A 23,546-nucleotide genomic window follows, 5' to 3' on the forward strand; every position below is an offset into this window, starting at 1 on the left:
ATGGAATTAGTAAAATGTATTTAAAGAATATAAACGAATAACTCTATTAGAAATATAACCCAAAAAATATATCAGTTTGAATAAGGGGGAACATTATACTAATGCAACAATGGCGTCAACATAAAATAAATATTAAGATTAAAATAAAAACAAAACAAAACAATATTGTTAATAACTACTCATTTACAATGATGATGATGATGATGACCGATTAATGTAAGTGGAAAGTGAAGGAAGTCGTTAGTATGGTAATTAAATCAGTCAAAACGTACTGTCACGAACAGTACTTTAAAATGTACGATTGTATTTCACGATAAAAGTATGGCGAAGGCGATAAACATAAAACATAAAGGTGCGACGATCGCAAGAGTGATGATATCTGCGTTTTTTAACGACTATGTGCTCGCAAGCTACGTTGAGCCATGTAGCAAAATGAGTAAAGCTGGTAGCGACAACGCAGACACGCAAACATGGAACGACAATAACTCAATGTCATGCAACGATCGTATACGTTATCATCTAACGTAATTGAGTCTCTCGCATAACCGGTTGTGGTAGTGTGAATGGCGTTGCCATTCTCTACACAATATGGAACGAAACGCCCTCTCGTAGCAGCACATCCCACACATTTTATATTATACGAGCATCTTAAATGAATTGGCTAGAATTTTCAAGAATTATGGTATTACTTTAGTAACAAATAAAGAAATAATTTAAAAGATTTCTTAGGTAACTCTAAAGGTATAGAAGATAAAGGGAGAAATCGAGTATTCATAAAATACAATGGACAAGTTTAAGTAGGACAAACAAAATAAACATGAACCTATGTTTGAGTAACTATTAAGAAACATTAAAAATCACGAAATGAATAAATCACCTGAGACTAAACATTTATTTACACTAAATTATTCCTTTAAAACCATAAAACTAATTAAGAATGTAAATAACTACAAATAGCTTAAAATAACGGAGGTAATATGAATGATTAAAAATAAGAAAAATCTAATTAATAGGGATAGTGAATGCTTTGAAAATTTAATATTTTTACCAGCGTAAACTAGCAAAATGTGATAATAAGATGTAGTGATAACGTTACTAGAATATAAGATGACTAGATATATAAGGGTATTTTTCAGTCGAAGTATCAGTATGTATTAGCGTTGATAATGGTAATAATGTTTCCAAAATAAGTATCAACGATCGTTTAGTAATTTTCGTGTCTTTCTGCGTTATATATTTTTTATATTTTTAGTTTTTAATCAATATTTTTAAATTAAAATTATTTGAGCCACAAGTGATATAATATTTTTACTTACCATTATAAATCAAACAGATTGATGTAAATCAGTGAATAAATATTATAAATATAAAATATTTATAACATTATATATTTATAAATAATTATTTTATGAAACATATATTTTTAATGAAATTTTACTAGATTTTTATAAACGTGTACTAAAATAAAAGTTACTTTGGGTATTTTTTTTCCCATTTTTTTGTATTCTCATTATAAGTCCAAAAAATGGATTTATCTCCATCAAAATTATCACAAAATTCTGCGAACCACTCTGAAACAAAATAAAATTATAATATTATTATCAATACACGAGTAGTTAAGATTCACCATAATAAATATTTGTGGATTGATAATATAGGAGTTATCCGGATAAATCGACGAGTATAAAGTTTACAGATGCCATTAGTAATCTTAATTGTTAAAATAATGTTTTTTTTTTTTAATTAAACATCATCTAATGATATGCTTAGAATCGTTTTTTATGATAGTGATTTTAATTGTATTGTTGAAAAATTTCATAAAAAGCTATTATTATTACTTTGGTAATTAAAATCATTCATTTTTGTATATTTTTTGACTATCGGTTCCATAACATGTACATTAGGAAATAAATCATTTTTCTCAAAAATTTCTTTCAATCTAATTTCTACGACTGTGCCTGATTTTGCTATATCATATTTTTCAAATAGAACTTTAAGATGAATTCCGTTTAAGTGAAGTATTTTAAAGTTCTGATTCAATATTGACAATACAGTTTCATCTAAGAAATTACCAAAAATATCTGTTAAATATACCATAAAGTAACACTAAATCACATCTTAATAAATCTAAGAATAATAGTAAGTCATATAATTCTATTATTCATATAATTAGAATAATAGTAAGTCATATAATTCTATTATTCATATAATTAGAATAATAGGTTGAATTGATATAAATGACAATTCTTGTATATTTTAATTGTATTGGAATTGATAATAGTTGTCAGTTAGATCTGTTCTACATCAACACGAAATTAAATAAATTAAATCTCAATTACCTGTTTCTTTCTTTATGTTTTTTACTTGTAACGAATTATACAATTTTGATTTTGGTACATTTTTTATTTTTTTTTTTCTATTCAATATAAATTTATCATTTTCAACAGAAACTTCAAAAAACGTATTCAATACATATTGCATGGTATAAAATATCATTGGTTGGTGTTTCTAATAATAAACAATAGTAAATTATTTACTGGTTTATTAAAACTATGAAAATAATTAAATTAGAATATAATCTTACTATATAATAAAACATTAAAAAATTATCCAATGCTGGAAATTTTACTTAATAACGTGCGATCATCAATTTTTTTAGCTTCGATGCGAAGCTGAGAAGGTATTAATTTTACCATGATATGTTTTTTTTTTTTTTTATGTCTCTTGCCACTTTTTCTCAGTTCTCATTCGACCGATTTCTATCAACAATAGGTCCAAAGATTACAAATCGTATCTAGTTGAAGACATTACCTTTTAAAATGGAAAAATTTTCCTTCGTTCCCCGCAAATGGGGGAAATATCCGGAAAAATGACAAATTTAAAAATCAGTAAATTTTGTCATTTTTTTCACTTTTTTTCCTAAAACTTCCATAACTTTTTCAAAAATAAAAAAATCAACATAGTTTTTTTTATACTAAAACCTTAAATATTTCCTTTTCATTTGATATCATTTTTTTGAAAATCTAACACTTAACGTGCTCATTGGGGGGATTTAAAATAGTAACTTTTTTACAAAAAATAACTTTTTCAACTTAATTTTTGAAAATGTTCCGGAAATACTGCGTCCTTTAAACATATATCAAATTAAAGATTATGTCATGTACTAAAAAATTGAAAAAAAAAATTTGTCCCGACGACCTATCTTTTATATGCAAATGTCTACCGTATTCAAAAATATGTTATTTGTGTATTAATATTGCGTCCTTTAAACATATATCAAATCAAAGGTTATGTTATATTTTATCATATGAAAAAAAAAATTATCACGACAACTTATCTTCTATGTGCAAATGTCTGTCGAAATTAAAAAAAAATGTAATGTTTGCGATAAAAATCACCTTCCATCGGGATGTTTTTTATACTTAAAACTACCATAACTTTTTCAAATATTAACAAATCAACATAATATTTTTTTATATTGAAACCTTAGGTAATTTTCTTTCGTTTGATATCATTTTTTTTTTTAAATGTAACACTTATTCTGATCACAATGTGGATTTAAAATAGCAACTTTTTTACAAAAACTAACTTTTTCAACTTAACTTTTGAAAATGTTCCGGAAATACTGCGTCCTTTAAACATATATCAAATTAAAGCTTATTTTATGTACTATAAAATGAAAAAAAAAAATTTGTCCCGACACTTTTTCTTCTGCATGTAAACGGTTGCCGTAGTTAAAAAAACACTATTTTTGTGTTAAAATTTTCGATTTTCGATTTTTAATTTTCAACTTAAAAATGCTATAACTTTTCGAAAAATGCATGTATCAGCACAATTTTTTTTTTTTTAAATACATTATAAGTACATCTTCCATTTGACATACTTTTTATTAAAATTAGACAATTTCCCCTTATATAGGGGGGGTTCAAACTTTGAAACATTGTATAAAAAATAGAACTTTTTCAACTGAACTTTTGAAAATGTTCCGGAAATACTGCGTCCTTTAAACATATGTCAAATTAAAGTTTATGTCATGTACTAAAAAATTGAAAAAAAAAATTTGTCCCGACGACCTATCTTTTATGTGCAAATGTCTACCGTATTCAAAAATATGCTATTTTTGTAATAAAATTTTGTATTTTATTTTATTTTAAAATATCTTATTAGGGGAATACTCTAACTTTCATGAATGTTATATAATTTAATTGACATAAGTTTATAAGGTATAAGAAATTATACTTATTTAAATTTTTTTGCTATTTTAAAGTCGATGAAGTAACTTTTAAATGTGACTTCAAATAGCTAATTTTATAATGCGACGAACAGTTGCCGAATCGGTAACACTTGTATCTTTCATGCATAGGGTACAAGGTTCAAATCTGTCTGTGGCATTTAATATTTTTCATTTTTTTTTGAGTTAGAATAAAATTTTCAAATCTTTTCATATTTATCTCATTTAGATTCGATAACTTCAATAAATATAAAGGATCCTATCACTATAGTCACCTCTCGTGAGAAGAAATTTATATTCATGTTAATATTATTTTACTATGTGGTTCTTTTTGTGGTTACGATTTATTTTACTAACCCTCACTAGACCTACTTTTTCAATGATACATTAAATAATTACAATTCGTATTTAGTTTAAGTTATTATTCTTAAAAATTGAAAGAATATTCTTGATTCACATAAAAAGTAGCTTAAACAGCTTTTTCCATAGAAACAATTAAAATCATTAATTTATAATATTTTTAAAGTATTCATTATCAAATAAGATTTGATATGATAAAAGTATTCAACTACAAAAGTAAATAATTTTACTTTGTAATTTATTAATTTTTATCTCTATTTGTGTGTGCTACTACCACTCTATAATATTCTAATTTTTTTAGTAATAAGTAGCTATATAAATCATAAATTTAAAAAAAAATTCAACTGTCACCAACTATTAAATTAAAACCCAGCACAGTGGGGTAGCGGCACAGTCGGGTCGTGGCATATGTAATAGATATTTAGCACTTATAATTTTATTTTATTTATATTTTTATAATAATGATTTTTTTAATTATATGCCATATGCTTTTATTTTCATTTTGTAGCTAAACAAATTTCAAAACTCCGGTTAACATAATATTTATACTCATATTCAATTTAATTATCCTCTCATTGCTTTTCATGTCAAAAAAATTATTTCTTGCATTTCACCATCACAATATGCAAAACATTAACCTACTTAACGCCTTAACACTTTTTTTTATGACACATAGTTGGGTCCAGTATAGATTAAAATCACTATCATAAAAAACGCTTCGATGCAAATCTGTAGATAGTGTTTAATTAAAAAAAAAAAAATTTGTTAAAATAGCATATTTTTGAATATGGTAGCCATTTGCGCATAGAAGATAGATCGTCGGGACAAATTTTTATTTTTTATTTTATAGTACACAAAATAAGCATTAATTATGATATATGATATATAGATATATATGATTATGATATATAGATATATGTTTGAAGGACGCAGTATTTCCTGAACATTTTCAAAAATTAAGTTGAAAAAGTTAATTTTTGTAAAAAAGTTACTATTTTAAATCCTCCCAGTGAGCAGAATAAGTGTTAGATTTTCAAAAAAAATTATATCAAATGAAATGGAATTATATAAAGTTTTTATACAAAAAAATATTATTTTTATTTGTTCATTTTTGAAAAAGTTATGGAAGTTTTAAGAAAAAAAAGTGAAAAAATCTCGAAAATTAGCGATTTTTAAATTTGTAATTTTTTTGGATATTTCCCCCATTTGCGGAGAGTGAGCGAATTTTTTTCAATTTTTAAGGGTGATGCCTTCAACTAGATACGATTTGTGATCTTTTGACGTATTTTTGAAAGAAATCGGTCCAGTGAGAGCTGAGAAAAAGTGGCAAGAGACATAAAAAAAAAAAAACACATCATAGTAAAAATAATTACTTCTCCGCTTCGCATCGAATCTAAAAATGAAAAAGGTGGATAATTTTAAAAACAACAATAACACTTATTCCCTTAATTTTACCCCGATTTATAATTATAATATATGAATACATAATAATTACAGTAGTTAAATTTAGTATGAAAGTGGTATTCAATAATATAATATTGTAATTTTAATGGAGATATAGCTACATCGAAGCTAAAAAATAGTCATTAAAAACAATATAAAATTTTTCATAAATGTATATTTTGAAAGAAATAATTGAACTATAAAATTTTATATTTTATAGAAAATTATTAGATGATATTTCTAAAATAAATTTATATTTGGGAACTGTTCGAATAAATTGCAGCTTACAGTAATAATTTGTAATTATGTGCGCATCAATTCCGCTACTCGTTTGATTTTATTATCAGACAGTTATTCTTTTAATTTTATAATATTCTATTTTATAAGCTATTTAAATATGTACGTTCTCTTTTAATAAAATAAAGTTAACACCCTTAACAAGTCTTAGAAACTTCTTCGCATTGTGCACTTGGATTGTCTATAAATTCATTATAAATATATGAAATAAAATTAAAACATTTTTTTTCTTAATATCTATGAACTCTATATCACCTCAAGTTCTGGATCAAAAACAAACTTTATAAATTCTTCGTGCTAAAAAAAAAAAACTAAGCTGTTAATTTGAATACTTTAAAAGTTATTAGATATTGAGAACTAAATTATATCATATCTTACATTACTACACTAACTTGTATACTAAGATTTAAGGTTTTACTAATCTATTTTTTACTAATGATTTATGAACTTTATATAAATAAGTAGTATTAGTATAGAACAAATTTAACATACAATTTTTATATACTTATTATATTCATATTGAATATGTAAAATTAATAAATTTTATTTAAAAATTATATTGAAGAACAAATATCTTCTATGCAATATTCAACACAAGCTCATTGATTTTATTTTTACATTTAATTGTTAACGACTATAACTATAGATTTGGAAGGTTTCCCAAAACGAAATTTTCATTCCACGAACTCAATAAATTACGGAAAATAGTAATTTATAAATATTAATGATATTTTACAAACATTTATATTTTTAAATTATATTAAATATTTATTAGATATTTTTCAATGATTATTATGTGTATAAAAGAAGATACCTCGAGATACTGAATAATAATAATTAATGAATAAAACAATAATAATTACAGTTATTTTTTCTGGCTTATTTATTTCAGTGTTTGACGACCCAGCTGAAAACGTAGGTATGGGAATAAAACACACAAGAAAAACTAATATTCCAAAACAAAAATATAAAACCATTTTTAATAATGATTATATATGAGTTAGTTAAGCGTGAAAAATAATTTTTATTATTGAATTAATTTAGTTTTTATAGAACAATTCAGACTATTTTAATAAAATCTAAAATTCGATAAATAAAATTAATCAATTGTCTTGTTTACATATACTTTACATTAATAAAAAATTTTCATACATTATCGCAGGAAAATATTACTTACTCATTCTCGAATAAAATAAAATATAGTATAAAAATATTCATTTTATTAAAATAAATACAGATAATAAATTAAAATTTAACCAAGTGTATAATATATCATTATATTGTTTTTCTACGCCAAACAGTATAAGATTTTGTACAAAATTTAGTATGTCACGATGAGTATATCAAAAATATAGATAACTAATATTGTAAAATTTAAATAGGTTATTAATAAAATGTAATAAGTATACGGTTAACAGTTGGTCCCGAGGTCATCACAATAATATAATAGTACTTCAATGTTGACTGACACTATCTTGGCAGAAAAACATAAATTAAATTTGTATAAATTGATAGGAGCACGGTGTTATCACCCGTATGACACTCCGTCGTCGTGCCATCCCTTTCTCAGCCACCGCTCCACTATATACCGGACTGTTACACCCACGCGTTATTGTCGTGGTTTAAAGTCCAAAAAATGGCCAGCGTCGAATACCCGCCACAATAGTACGATCATCTGTCATCCTTGTGACTCCACAAAAAACCGTTTTCTGTTCGTCCGGACTATCCACGCCTTCGACGCATTTTAACGACCGTGAGATTATCTTTTTATTATTTAATACCGATGTCACGTGCTCAGTGTTTTCATTTATTTTTTACCCTCTATAATATTAACACAAAAATTTTAAGATATTTTTAAAAAAACGGCATGACGTGCTCAACCACAAACTTTAGTGTCGCCTATTTTTTTTTTCATTCTATTATTATCCACTCAATGCCACTAAACCATTTGTGCATCAAAATATAATAAATATATTTTATAGTCTTAAATAAATTTTAAAGCTGTTAAAATAAAAATTTCATCATCGAAAACAATGTATAATAAAATAAAACCGGCACAGGAGGGTCGCGGTACAATGGTGACGTGACATAGTTGAATCAAGTATAATTATATCTTACAGTAATTAAAATCACTAACATAAAAGTCGCTTCGATGCAAATCTGTAGATAGTGTTTAATTTTAAAAAATTGGTGGATTATTCCAAAAGCTACATGATATCCTATTTCCTTATTTATATCCCGATTACAAGTTTTATGATAATATATGAATTAATATATGAATATATTAATAGTGTAATATATGAATAAATATTTATTATGGTATCCCTTATTTTTTAAATTTTGGAAATTCTTCGGGTTCACCCGCCAAATTTGTGTGTATACATATAAAAAATGGCTACAAAAAATTTGAGACCTTTAACCTGTGCCGACTTGGGTTTGAAAATTGGCCAAAAAGAGTAGTTTTTAGTGTCTTGCACTTCGTCTGCACCTCATACTTAGGTGTTACTCTTATTCCCTTCCTATAACAACAGCCTTTCGACACCCACACCTAATTCGGAGTGTCAGCCGAGCACAGTGACTGCTGTACGACAACACGCATGTGAATACCTAGACAGCAGGCTCCTCATCCTCATCTTCTTCTTTGTACATTTTACTTGCTGTTTTATGTAACGACAGTATACATATAAAGAATTGCTACAAAAAATTTTAGGGCGATCAGATAAGTTTAACCCGTGCCGACTTGGGTTTGAAAATTGGCCAAAAAGAGTAGTTTTTAGCAATTAACTTGTAAATTAGCGTTCTCACAAAAAAAATTATAGAAATTAAATTGTAAATCTAATTGTTTTGTATAAATTAAATTCCAACAGTTTTTCTTCTAAATTCATTAGTTTTACAGAAAAATGTCAAAATACGTAATATTATGTACAATTGTCGAAATTGGCATATTTACGAATATTTCATCCTATCTGACGAACCATATGTGATACGACCTAATATTTCATACAAAATTTGTTTAAAATTAAATTTTACACATTAAAAGTAATAAGTATAAATTTCATTGAACCGATTGTTTTATTGCTACAGCTAAACTGATGAAACTACTAAATAAGTAAATCGTCAGTTCTTCTGAAGCAAAATAGTAATGTGACGGTTAATTTTTGTAAAAAACGCTTTATCATCCAATATCTGTTGAGTCCCAACTGCTGATATTACACCACGTTAAATCAGTTCATAGATATGATGGAGTTGGTAAAAATAATAAATATTTGTCTAATTTTTGTTCTAGTATTCTTTATAGTAAAAAAGGATACCAACCTTTTAAACATTCTATATTAGATGCGGTATTATTACAGCATAGAACTTGGACTATATTTAATAAGCCCTAATCGTCTAACGCACAATCAACAACATTAGCTTGTTTATATAAAACTTCAACTATTGTTTGAATAATATAAACTGCGTCTCGTGCACTTATTTTATATCAATCTGAAGCAGCTACGAGTTTCAGTATTATGAAATTTGTTTGACCTCTTTTATTCTATGTTGCTAAAACATTAAAAAGTTTTTCGTTTCCAGTTTTTATGAATGAAGAAGAACATATAATTATATCATTTGATAAATAAGGAATACTTTGCGTAGAGTATACCTTATTTATCATATACCAGATGATAAATAACAAAATCTAGCAATAAAACTCATATATTTAGTAAAAATCGTAATATGATCAAGCTATCTCAGCTGTAGCAATAAAACAATCGGTTCAATGAAATTTATACTTATTACTTTTAATGTGTAAAATTTAATTTTAAACAAATTTTGTATGAAATATTAGGTCGTATCACATATGGTTCGTCAGATAGGATGAAATATTCGTAAATATGCCAATTTCGACAATTGTACATAATATTACGTATTTTGACATTTTTCTGTAAAACTAATGAATTTAGAAGAAAAACTGTTGGAATTTAATTTATACAAAACAATTAGATTTACAATTTAATTTCTATAATTTTTTTTGTGAGAACGCTAATTTACAAGTTAATTGCTAAAAACTATTCTTTTTGGCCAATTTTCAAACCCAAGTCGGCACGGGTTAAACTTATCTGATCGCCCTAAAATTTTTTGTAGCAATTCTTTATATGTATACTGTCGTTACATAAAACAGCAAGTAAAATGTACAAAGAAGAAGATGAGGATGAGGAGCCTGCTGTCTAGGTATTCACATGCGTGTTGTCGTACAGCAGTCACTGTGCTCGGCTGACACTCCGAATTAGGTGTGGGTGTCGAAAGGCTGTTGTTATAGGAAGGGAATAAGAGTAACACCTAAGTATGAGGTGCAGACGAAGTGCAAGACACAAGTACTCTGAAATGTTGTGGAAGAGAGTTTTTAACCTATATAAAAAGTAAAAAACAAAACTTTACTTCAAGCAGTAAGACGGACAGCGACAACCAAGTACTGAGACTAATGAATGACACAAGGCACTGGAGTCGACTGACCATGATGGTCAGGTCTTTTGGTTTTTTATAATAATTTGAACTATTGCTAATTTGGCAATAAATATTATTTGTTAATTCATCAGTCTCAAAAAGCGGATGTGCTATCTGTATTTTATTATAATAATTCTCACAATAATGGTAACGTGACACCATCACAATATACACAAATTTGGCGGGTGAACCCGAAGAATTTCCAAAATTTTAAAATTAAGGGACACCCTCATATATATATATATATTTATAATAAATAAAGCGAAATAGTGTTATTATAAAACAGAATTTTTTTACACAAAACGTATTTTTTTTTATTAACTTTGCATGTCTGTTTTCACCATGAAGACAAAATGAAGTCCGAAATATATATATATAAAAGTATCAGAATTTCAGAAATACTTTCAAAAGTTAACTTGAAAAAGTTGTCATATTAAATCCCTCCTGTGGGAAGGAAAAGGTCAAATTTATAAAAAAAATATACCAAATTATAGGTAAAGACATTATGCATTTATGAAAAAAATTATATTGATTTGGTAATTTTTTAAAAAGTTATGACAGTTTTATGTAAAAAAGTTGTAGAAATATCGAAAATTAGCGATTTTTAAATTTATAATTTTTTTAGATTTTTCCCCAATTACGTGTAACGAAGGAAATTTTTTCTATTTTTGAGGATAATAATTTTGACTAGATACGATTTATGATCTTTTAACGTATCGTTGAAAGAAATCGGTTCGGCGAGAGCTGAGAAAAAATGGTAACGGACACAAAAAAAAAACGCATCATAGTAAAACTAATACCTTTTCAGCTTTGCATAAAAGCTAAAAACATATCATGAAAATCAATAGAAATAATTATTTAAATTTTAGCTAAAATTAAATTGATGTATGTTTTTTAAAAATTTACAGATAATAATTTGAATAATTCAACTATATCCTAATTAATACAATTAAAAATTATCTCAATCCTGGACGAAATTTTTAATCATCAAGTAATTTTATGCACTCATTTTATTACTACTTATCCTAATTTTCCCTAATATTGTGTGCGTTAAAATATTCCAGTATTTAAAACTTCAAACTTTTCTTTTAAATGTGCAAGAATATGGCTTATTATTCAAATTTTTTTCAAACTTTAGGAAGGAGAATGTTGATGCTTAGACATGATGATCTTCTTATAAATAAAATATATATATTTTTTTTAATGTATAAACTAGGCAATGAAAAATTTGTTTGAAAATTATTTTTATGAACACATACGTTTTTATAAATGGTGTCTATAACTTTTTTTTGTAAAACGACATAATAAAGTTGTTTTACGGCGTAAGGTTTTAACTTTGAAACTGAAAACGTGTAAGACTCTTTTAGCAATAGCTAAAAAAAATATCACAAATAAATAGTATTTGTATTTTTAAGTCATATTAGGAGAGTTATATTTTTGAACAAAAATAGAATGGTTAAATTTTTTTTTTCGTTATTTGTATGTGTAATTTCCATAAATAAAATAATTTGTTTATATTAAGTTGAGCTACCTGAATTAATGAATAAGATAATCCTAATAATTATACAAGATCATACCTTATGTACCATTAGATCGATTCCTGCTTTAAAATATATTTACATTCTATTTTCTTGTATGTTTCCTCAGTAGATGAATAAAATATTGTATACCTTAATAATGTCTCGAGTGAAATTATAATAATGAAAAATATAATAATGTCAATATTTTATAATAATAAGACATTGAAAATTTAAATATGCTAAAAAAATTACTTTTAATCTTTGATTTTCAAATTTTTTTTATCTTTGATGCGAAGCGAAGTAGAGGTTTTTTTTATGTCTGTCCATGAAAATTAATTTTTTATTGGATCGATTTTAATGATTAATACTCCAAAAGCACCCGATTTAAATCTAGTTAAAGTTGTTATCACAAACAATGTTAAAAAATCCCTTTCACTTACAAATTTTTAAAAATATCTTAAAATTACGTTATTGTAAAAAATGGCATTTTCTAATTTTTTCCTGCATTATTTTATAAAAATAAATAATATTTTTTAAATAACAATAATACAATAATATTATTAAGTGAAATTATGCATAAATTAAAGAGACCTATTTTTTTCTGACCTGGATCTCAGTAGATTGATTTTATAACGACGAGTTCTTCGTCAACCGCCAAATGATTAAAATTACTTATTATTAAAACGGCCTTTTTCGAACTCTCTAGTTTGGATGTCATATTCGAGCCCGACGCAATCGATGTTTACCTTATCTAAACCATCCACAAATTAATGACAAATGTTTCACGTACAAAACTATGAATAACATTGGACCCTTTAAAACACAAACTTAACTACCGACAGCGAGATAAGGCTGCAAGACATCGTGCTTTGACACGACCAAACAATATCACAACTAACATAATATTGAAAAATCAGGAAAAACACGTATTTTGGTAAAATAAAATTAACACTCTGTAATGCTATTAATTTAAAAAAAAAAGAAACCATAAATTTAGCTAGTTAACTATTCAAGGAGATTCATTAAGGATAAAACAACATTATCTTCGAAACTGCACAAAATATTGTGATATGAAAAATCTCTAAAATAATATGTAGTTCACTTATGTTTAAAATTTGGAGTAATTCCGGAAAATCTTCAATAATTTCGGTTGAAAAAGTTCAAATGTTTATACGTTTGTTTCATAAGTTTTGAACCCTCCACGTATAAGAATATATGGTCTGATTTTTAAAAAAATCATATGGATAAAAAGAATATATACATAGTATTTATAAAAAAAAAAATATTAATCTATAATTTTTTAAAAGAGCTATACCCAAAAACGTATAGCAATTTAAAATTGAAAATGTAATATACAGAGTGATCAAAATTTAGTAAGACACTCATTTTCTCAGAAATTATTGATAATTTTAAATTTTTTAAAGAGATAAAATATTAAGTTCATGAAATTCTACAATAATATATAGTAAGATAATTTTTTTTTTATGCCTTCGGGCATCAATCGATTTAATAGGTAAATTTATATAAAACTGATTTCAAAAACTGTCTGAAATATTATCTAATTAATTAAATGTTTCAATTGGGTTCGATAAAGTATTTACATTGTTTAGCTCGATCTCAAAAACCAGGGTTTATAACACCTATTTATTTAAGTTTTATAAAAAACGTTTACTGCAATCAGATACAATATTTTAGGCAACATATAGCGTAAAAATTTATTTTATAATTTTAGAACTTGAAACCAAAGTGTCTAACACTATTTGTACAACTGTTATTAAGCTTCATATGAATTATACTCTAATATTAACAAATGCTTTTAGGTTTTAATAAATTATTTATATTTTATTATTATAGTTAATATTAATATTAATCAATAATAACTAGTTCATCAATGTTGGCATATCAAATAATTTAAGTAATTCCAAACTAATATGGTTCCGAAAAATATTTTTTTTATCAGTTTCAATCCATTGAAATGTATTCCTCTTTATTATTTTTTCAATTAATATGACCCCAAGAAAAAACTGCTATCATTCTCTAGAATACTGTTCCTGATAAATATAATTCCTACTTATTATCGTTTAATAATGTCCTGTTTTGTTTATTCTAGTTCCTAATAAGTATTGTCTTGAATCTTATAGTCCCAAAAATATTAAACATAATCAAATTATATACAGGGTGATTTTTTTATCATAACCCACTCAATTACTTACAGATTAATATTAATTAAAAAAATTTTTTTTATTACTATCTTTAGTTACACATTATTCTTGAATTATTAATTATGTAATACTATTTAAGTTCATCCCTTATGCCTGGTAAGGGTGTCAACTTTGTTTTTTTAAATGGTAACACCTATTTATAATTTAATAAAATGTTTGAGTTTTTAATTTAATAGTAAATAGCATTTGAATTTTTAATATAACTTAATTCGTTTATTAGATATAAACATCAAAAGTTTCAATTTTTTGAGTTAATATATAGGTATAATACACAAGGGATTACAAATACAGGTAGCTAATTGGTTTTTTATGACANAAAAAGTTTCAATTTTTTGAGTTAATATATAGGTATAATACACAAGGGATTACAAATACAGGTCGCTAATTGGTTTTTTATGACATTGCTGTTTCAGTCACGGATTGTTTATTATCAATTATGACTATCAATAGAAATACTTTTTGTATTGTTAGTTAGTGTATTTATAAACTCACAACAATGTACCTAACTATCATTGATAATAACAATGCTGTGTACCTGCTAATATCGATGAAATTTGAAACTTTGAAGCTCAAAAATTTGAAACTTTTAATGTTTATATCTAATAAACGAATTAAGTTATATTAAAAATTCAAATGCTATTTACTATTAAATTAAAAACTCAAACATTTTATTAAATTAAAAATAGGTGTTACCATTTAAAAAAACAAAGTTGACACCCTTACCAGGCATAAGGGATGAACTTAAATAGTATTACATAATTAATAATTCAAGAATAATGTGTAACTAAAGATAATAATAAAAAAAAATTTTTAAATTAATATTAATCTGTAAGTAATTGAGTGGGTTATGATAAAAAAATCACTCTGTATATGTGTAATTATCTCTATGGAATACTATAGATGATTTGAAATTTTGTTGCGTTATGTTTGGTAGAAAACGCCTTTAGCAAAGACCTAGTGGACCAGTTGTCATAAACACCGTTGATTATATTATATCGTGTCACAGCTGATCTCAAGCGTCATTGCTTAACTCACCCTCTTGCCCACCCAGCACGACAAATCGATGACCTCAGTGTCAATTGTCATCCGTTTATAGTTCATCGTCGTAAGTAAGTGAGTCGATTGTTTTATGTGTCTTAGTTCTTTTGTAGCAAGCTCCTTCGCTTGAATGGTAAGTAGTTCGGCCATTGTACGTCATAGTTTTTATTATTTGTTTAATGAGCCCTTGTGCTCAAAGTTCTCATGTCCTTCAGTGTTTGGACTCTCACTAACACTAACTAACTTTTCTGTTCTAGTCGCTTTTCGGCCGTCTGTTTTCATATGCCATTAAATGCCTACATCTATACTCTCACTCGTGATAGTCAAATGTTTGACACCATTACCACAAGATCTCATTCAGTCCACTCACCACTATCAACAACTTCATTTATTCAGCTGAGTTTTATATTAAATTTAATGTCATTTATTATATGTTTCAATTCAGTGTAACTATTTTATTTATGCCGTTTCGCCGGTCATTAGTATTTAAAAGACCCCCGTTACCCCTAAAAATATGAGATACTCTTTGAAGAACTTTTAATATATATGTGGTTATNATAACTATTTTATTTATGCCGTTTCGTCGGTCATTAGTATTTAAAAGACCCCCGTTACCCCTAAAAATATGAGATACTCTTTGAAGAACTTTTAATATATATGTGGTTATTTGATTATTGTCTACTTTTGTTATTTATTGGATGTGCCATTAGCCCTCATCACCCCAGATGATCTCTCTTACTTGCTCCTATAGTGATTGTGAACAGGCTTAAGGTAAGATGGCATTCTAGTGCGGTGCACAACTAGCCTTATTACGATCTAGCTACCTCATACCAAATGGATTATCTCATTCGTGTAAGAATAACTCTGCTGTAAGTTAGTTTATTTGTACATGTGCCATTTATGTTCGACGTAAAGTGACTCGACCTAGTCAATATTAAAGTTAAAATATATAGAACACATGTTTGCCTATAAAAAAAAGTATTAACGAAAATTTTCATATATCAATTATATTTTGAGAAATATAATAAAACATGATAAATTTCATGGAAAATTGACATAATACTTCTACACAAAATTTTTATTAAGTAAGTATTTCTTAAACATCATATTACGTAAAAATTATTTAAAAAGTCAACACACAAATAGAGTAAAAAAATTATTAAATTATTAAGTAAAATGATTTAATTTTGTAGTAGAATACTTTTATCATATCAAATCTAATTCGACAATGAATACTTTAAGAATATTAGAAATTAAAGATTTTAATTGTTTGTATGGAAAAAGCTGGTTAAGCTACTTTTTATTTAAATAAGCATATTTTTTCGATTTTTAAGAGTAATAACTTAAACTAAATACGAATTGTAATCATTTGACGTATCGTTGAAATAGTAGGTCAAGTGAGGGTTGGCAAAATAAATTGTAGCTACAAAAAGAACCACATAGTAAAATAATATTAACATGAATATAAATTTCTTCTCACAAGGGAAGACTATAGTGATAGGATCCTTTATATTTATTGATATTGTTGAATCTAAATGAGATAAATATCATATAATTTGAAAATATTTTTCTAACTAAAAAAAAAAATGCAAAATATTAGTAGCTACAGACGGCTTTGAACTTCGTACTTGTAATAATACAAAAATAAATAAAAAAGAAGATGTTAGGTTGGTATTTATTGACCAATCTTAGATATTTGAGGATTTAGTCAATTGGTGAGCAACGAGATTCTATCGGGGTTGTAGAGTCCGAGGGTTTAGAACAATAAAGACAAGTAGATATAAAAAGCAATGATTAAGGTTCTTCTTATAGAGATATTGTAAATGATTCAACTAGTAAGTACCTGTAATAATACACTGAGGCAACGAAGAGGTGGTGGCCATCTCGCGAATACCCAGTCGAAGTGTTATAATAATTTTTGTAATTAGGTGTATGATAACCAAAGAGTTATAACCAAACTGTAAAATTAACTCAATTTAAAAATATCCTAATAAAACTATATGAATTAACCTTATGTTATTTAAAAAATCGAAATTTTGTTTTGAAAAATAATATTGTGAGTAATTTTTCAATATTTTTTTTAAAATGAACAGAGGAATTTTAAGGAAATCGGGACTATGTTGAACATAATCTTTCCACATTAGTTTCACAATTTTACAGTTTGGTAGGGTTGTGGTAAATTTTTGTGTTGAGAAAAATTGAAGTTTCAATCCTCTGGTTAATAAAAATAGAATAATCCTACTACCTTTACATATTAAACTTGGACTTTGTAACTCGTTTTGTTTGGTTGTAAATTATTTTTTAGGAAACTTCAAAAATTTAAATTATAAAGAAATAGTAGACGATATATTGATAAACTATTCAAAANTATAAATACACTAACTGACAATACAGAAAGTATATCTATTGATAATCATAATTGATAATAAACAATCCGTGACTGAGACAGCAATGTCATAAAAATCCAATTAGCTACCTGTATTTACAATCCCATGTGTATTATACATGTATATTAACTCAAAATTTTGAAACTTTAAATGTTTATATCTAATAAGCTAATAAAGTTATATTAAAAATTCAAATGCCATTTACCATTAAATTAAAAACTCAAACATTTTATTAAATTAAAAATATGTGTTACCATTTAAAAAATCAAAGTTGACCCTCCTCTAAGGCATAAGGGATGAACTTAAAAAGTATTACATAGTTAAAAATTCAAGAATAATGTGTAACTAAAGATAATAAAACAAAAAAAGGTTTAAATTATTATTATTCTGCGAGTAATTGAGTGGGTTATGATAAAAAAATCACCCTCTATATATATAAATAGTAAGAAATTGTGTTGAACATCTTATTTGTTATGACAGATAAATTATTTATTTGTTTACAAGTTATTTAAAATACAGATTATACATTTTTCATTGATAACACTAGTTTACAAATAAAAAAAACCCAGCACGGGGGGTCGCAGCACAGTGGTGACGTGACATAGATGGATCAAATATAATGATATCTGACAGTGATTAAAATCACTATAAAAAAAAAATGCTTCGATGCAAATCTTTAGATAGTGTTTAATTTTAAAAAATTGGTGTATTATTCCAAAAGCTACATGATCTGCTAGTTCATTATTAATATCCTAATTAAGATAAAGTATGTCGAATGAAAAAGGGATTATTAAAAAATATTATTTCTCATAAAAAAATAATGTTGATCCATACACTTTTCAATATGTCATAGCATTATAAAGTTAAAAATGNTCTATACACTTTTCTATAAGTTATAGCGTTATAAAGTTAAATATTATATAAAAAATAAAATCGAAAATTTTCACACAAAAATAGCATTCGGTAGCCATTTTCACCGTAAAGATAAAATAAAGTCCGAAATTTTATTTTTGCATAATAAAGTAAATTACGTTAGCTTTAATTTAAGATATATATAAAATTGTCAGACTTTTTGGAACACTTTCAAAATTTGAGTTGAAAAAGTAAATTTTTTTTGAAAAAATTGTCATTTTAAATCCCCCCTGTGGGCAGGTAAAGGGTCAGATATGAAAAAAAAAATAAAAAAGAATTTTTTTATAAAAATCGTATTTTTTTTTATTAAGTTTGATGCCTGTTTTCACCATGAATAATTTAAGATATATATAAAAGCGTCAGACTTTCCGGAACACTTTCAAAAGTTAAGTTGAAACAGTTCTACTTTCTACTTGCATTTTTTAGAATTGAACCCCTCTCAAATATAGGGTAATGGTCCGATTAAAAAAACAGTATGTCGAATGAAAGATGTATATAAATACTACTTTTCGTGAAAAAAATTGTATTGATCCATACATTTTTCAAATAGTTATAGCATAATAAAGTTAGAAATGTAAAATGCAAAATCGAAAATTTTCACACAAAAATAGCATTCGGTAGCCATTTTCACCGTGAAGACAAATTTTATTTTTTCATAACAAAGTACATTACATTAGCTTTAATTTAAGATGTATATAAAAGTATCAGACCTTCCGGAACATTGTCAAAAATCAAGTTGAAAAAATTAATTTTTTGTGAAAAAGTTGTCATTTTAAATCCCCCCCTGTGGGCAAGTAAAGGGTCAGATTTACAAAAAAAATATATCAAATGATAATTAATGACATCAAGCATCTATAAAAAAAAAATTATATTGATATGTTCATTTTTGAAAAAGTTACGGCACATTTTAGTAAAAAAAATTCAAAAAATTTCGAAAATTAGCGATTTTTAAATTTGTAATTTTTTCGGAGTTTTCCCCTATTACGGGGAATGGGGGAATTTATTTCAATTTTTAAGGGTAATGTTTTTGACTAGATACGATTTGTGATCTTTTGACATATCGTTGAAAGAAATCCGTTCGGTGAGAGCTGAGAAAAAGTGGTAACAGACACAAAAAAAAAAACACATCATAGTAAAACCAATACCTTCTCAGCTTCGCATCGAAGCTAAAAAAATATATACAATTTGCCATAGGCGCTTCTGGCACGGCGCATTTTAATCAACGCTGGCCCAAAACATTATAAATATACTCATTACCGAAGTGCTAAGAACAGAAGTCTGGTTCGACGAACGCCACGAAAAACTAAACAATTTACATAGCTACAATGTAGCAGACACTCGTTAAAAAAAAAATATAATAAATAGACAAAATTAAAGTTGCAGCACACGCAACTAAAATTTGCCGTTACAGACGAAAACCAACAACATGGTTAATTTCCGATAACATGCCGGACGCTCGGCCCGTCGGTCCAATGGCGACACTTCGGCTAGTCTTTGGAGGTAGGGCTGTACGAAATTATTAAACAGTGTCGGAAGTCGACAAGAATATTCTTTTTAATATTTAATATCATAAGGTAACATTGCAGGTGGTGAGCATCGCAAATGACGTTCAACATAAGAAAGAAGCGGGCCAGTGTACATACAAATGCTGTCCATGAACCGGTCCGAAGTAGTACACTATCTCGTACGCCTGCGAACAAATCACAACACCTTATCTGGTGATTATTTAGATGATAAACGCCGTCGTAGCACGTACTCGGCCCAACCAAAATAAATTTTCAAATATACGAAAAATGAAGAAGCGCCTCTTTGTTTCGTTACAAACTAAAAATAAGACTTCTTATTACACAATAAATTGAAAAAATTAAATTAGTTAAGTTTTTCTCTGTAAAGGAATGAAATAATAATGATTAAACTACATATTAATGTAGAGTTTTTTAAATCAAACAATATTTTCCTCTACAAAAATTTAAAATTTTCAATTCTTTCAAAGAAATTCTTATTCTTAATAAATCAACCTATATAACATAAAAACTATATTTCCAAATAATATGTAAAAATAAAACATATTTTTAATTTTGAATTGTTACATTTATATATTATTATATATTATATATTATAATTATATAATTATTTCACTAAGACATATACATTTATAATTTGTCATTGTTTAATTTTATAGATAAGACAAAAACATGTATATACGAAAATTTCATAAATAAATCTTTGATTTTACAAAATTAAAAAGAACATATAATGTTATTTGGCTTCAATGTATCAGCGATAAACTCAATATTAATTTATTTACTGATTAGTCATGATACATGAATCATAATATAAATTTTTATATCGCATTAATATTGTATTAAAAAATGTATAATTTAAAAAAATGATTTGATATTCTATAATTGTTTAAAATAATTAATATAACATGAATTTATTTGTTTTATTTTTTAACCCTTTAATGAATATAGTTGTATTAATGCAACTTTAAGTAATATTGAAATAACTCATAGAACATTTTACGTAGGCTCCTTTATTGGTACAGTATTTAGAATAAATTTCATATTATAATAAGTTTCATAAAATGATAACTAAGTGAAGTTATTAGTTAAAATATAATTTATTAATATCAGATGTCGTAATGCAAATAAAACATTTGAACTTTGGCAACTTGATAATCAACTGTATAATTTTTTTTTTTATTATGAAAATGTGTTGAGTAAACAGATTTTATTTTTTTCGAATTTACATGACAATTAATCACGAAACCAAAAATTAATACTAATTTTTGAAAACTATGGATTTCAAAAATTTCATTTTTTTTCTTTGATTACTATAAACGTATAATTAATATTATCGATTAGTTCATAATATTTAAAGTATTTAAGGGAAAAAATTAGATTTTCTAAAAAACTAAGAACTCAATGTTTCAAATAACTCTTAAGTTGTATGAGTGCAACCATTATTATAAATTAAATGTTTAAACTTATATATACATATACATTTTTTTTCTTACACTAAAATAAAATAAATTGTTCAATTTAGGGTAATTACGTAATAATTAAACATGTACTACTACAATATAACTGATCGTTATAAATTAATTAAAAAAAAAAAACTTTGTTACATTTAAATAGTAAATGTAAACTGTATGTGATTAATAGCTTTGGCAGCCGAAATTATAAAAAAAACAAAGATTGTTATCACAATTACTGGTGTATCCAGTGATTGATTTAGAAAAAAATTAGAAAGGGAACTCGGTAGATATTGGATAAACAAACGAACGTTCCTTACAAAAATTAACTGTAATATTACTATGGGGGGCTTCACCTCCCCCTCCGCCATAACTACATCAAAAAAATAATAATTTTACAAACAAATAATATTAGAAAAAACACTTATTTTTTTCACATATAAATTTATTAGTTAATAACTAAATTATACTTTATTAATTAGTCATTAAATAAGGTCCATAAATATTGATATGGACTATTTTTGTTTTGAGGAGATGTTTTTGGACAGTTTGCTTCATGTGCACTGCTTTTACCGCTTGTAATCCAACTTTCAACATATTTGTCCGGTTTAAGTAGCGGGACAGGAGGTCCATTATAATTAATAAAAACTAATGAAAATTTATGCCCAGTAGTCAAAGTATTTNTAATTAATAAAAACTAATGAAGATTTATGCCCAGTAGTCAAAGTATTTCTTTTTGAGGTAAATATACTGTACATTACACTAAACGATCTCCAACATTCTGAGGAAGAAATTGTTATTATTCTGACAGCAATTAAAAGAGAATGTCGATAGTTAATTTTTGAGGAATCTTTAAACTCCCGGTACTAAGAATATAGAAAATATTGATTGTGGTCAACTTCATAGACCTATTAATAGTTATTTATAGATCCATTTCCAACTCCAGTTGAAGTTATAAGCGTTGTAAAACTGATATAAATTGGATAGTCAACATTAACTCCCGACGGGCAACATTGANGGATAGTCAACATTAACTACCGACGGGCAACATTGAGTTAGCTGATAGCGAGAGAATATTAGTTTTATCCACAGATAAAATAAATTGTCTAGAATCTAGCCGGTAGATCGCGGTTTTTATTACGGAACTATAATGGATGCATGTTATTAATTGTTGTAAAAACTGAAATCCCTAATCACGTATTTTATTATAGAGAATTTAAAAAAAAATTAGTTTTTTTTGTTTAAGGTTCTACTAATATTTTGGCATTTACATATTACTAATTTGCTCCAGAAGAACTGACGATTTACTTATTTAATAGTTTCACCAGTTTGATGATTGCGTTCCTATCAATTTTATTTCAATAAAATAAAAAGGGTACGCTAAAAAAAACAATAAAAAAAAGAGAAGCTCCGCCCCCCCTCGCGTCCATCAACAAATCAAGCATTGGGTGTATCCAGGGGCTACCCCATTTATTAGTTATGTAAACGTCGTTTAATTGCATTTCATTTGTCTATTCTGTGTTATAATTGTATAACTCGCTCAGGAATCCTATTTTACAAAAAACAAAGGAACATTTTCATTAATTGAAAATTGTTTTAAAATCCCGTTTTTAACCGAAACGAAAATACCAATAAATTTAAAACCGATATATATATAAAAAAAAAAATTCG

At 26.1% G+C, this 23,546-nt stretch overlaps 1 protein-coding gene across 2 annotated transcripts in view; it reads right to left on the reverse strand.

Moving 5' to 3' along the window:
* LOC126894997 (uncharacterized) overlaps window positions 1-23,546 on the reverse strand; it is a 104,383-nt gene that overhangs the window by 1,494 nt on the left and 79,343 nt on the right. The window contains exons 1-5 of one of the 2 annotated variants that reach the window (XM_050666448.1): window positions 7,195-7,370; window positions 6,587-6,628; window positions 2,340-2,508; window positions 1,839-2,060; window positions 1,475-1,571 (exon numbers count right to left, since the gene is read on the reverse strand). The exons of the other annotated variant lie outside the window; for it this stretch is intronic. Coding sequence (XP_050522405.1) covers window positions 1,475-1,571; window positions 1,839-2,060; window positions 2,340-2,508; window positions 6,587-6,628; window positions 7,195-7,308 — 644 coding nt within the window. The 5' untranslated portion in view covers window positions 7,309-7,370. Of the gene's footprint in view, window positions 1-1,474; window positions 1,572-1,838; window positions 2,061-2,339; window positions 2,509-6,586; window positions 6,629-7,194; window positions 7,371-23,546 lie in introns of those variants that run through there. 2 annotated transcript variants of the gene reach the window in all.

Source organism: Daktulosphaira vitifoliae, unplaced genomic scaffold, assembly GCF_025091365.1.
Source record: "Daktulosphaira vitifoliae isolate Bord-2020 unplaced genomic scaffold, ASM2509136v1 Scaffold_1, whole genome shotgun sequence".
NCBI lineage: Eukaryota > Metazoa > Arthropoda > Insecta > Hemiptera > Phylloxeridae > Daktulosphaira > Daktulosphaira vitifoliae.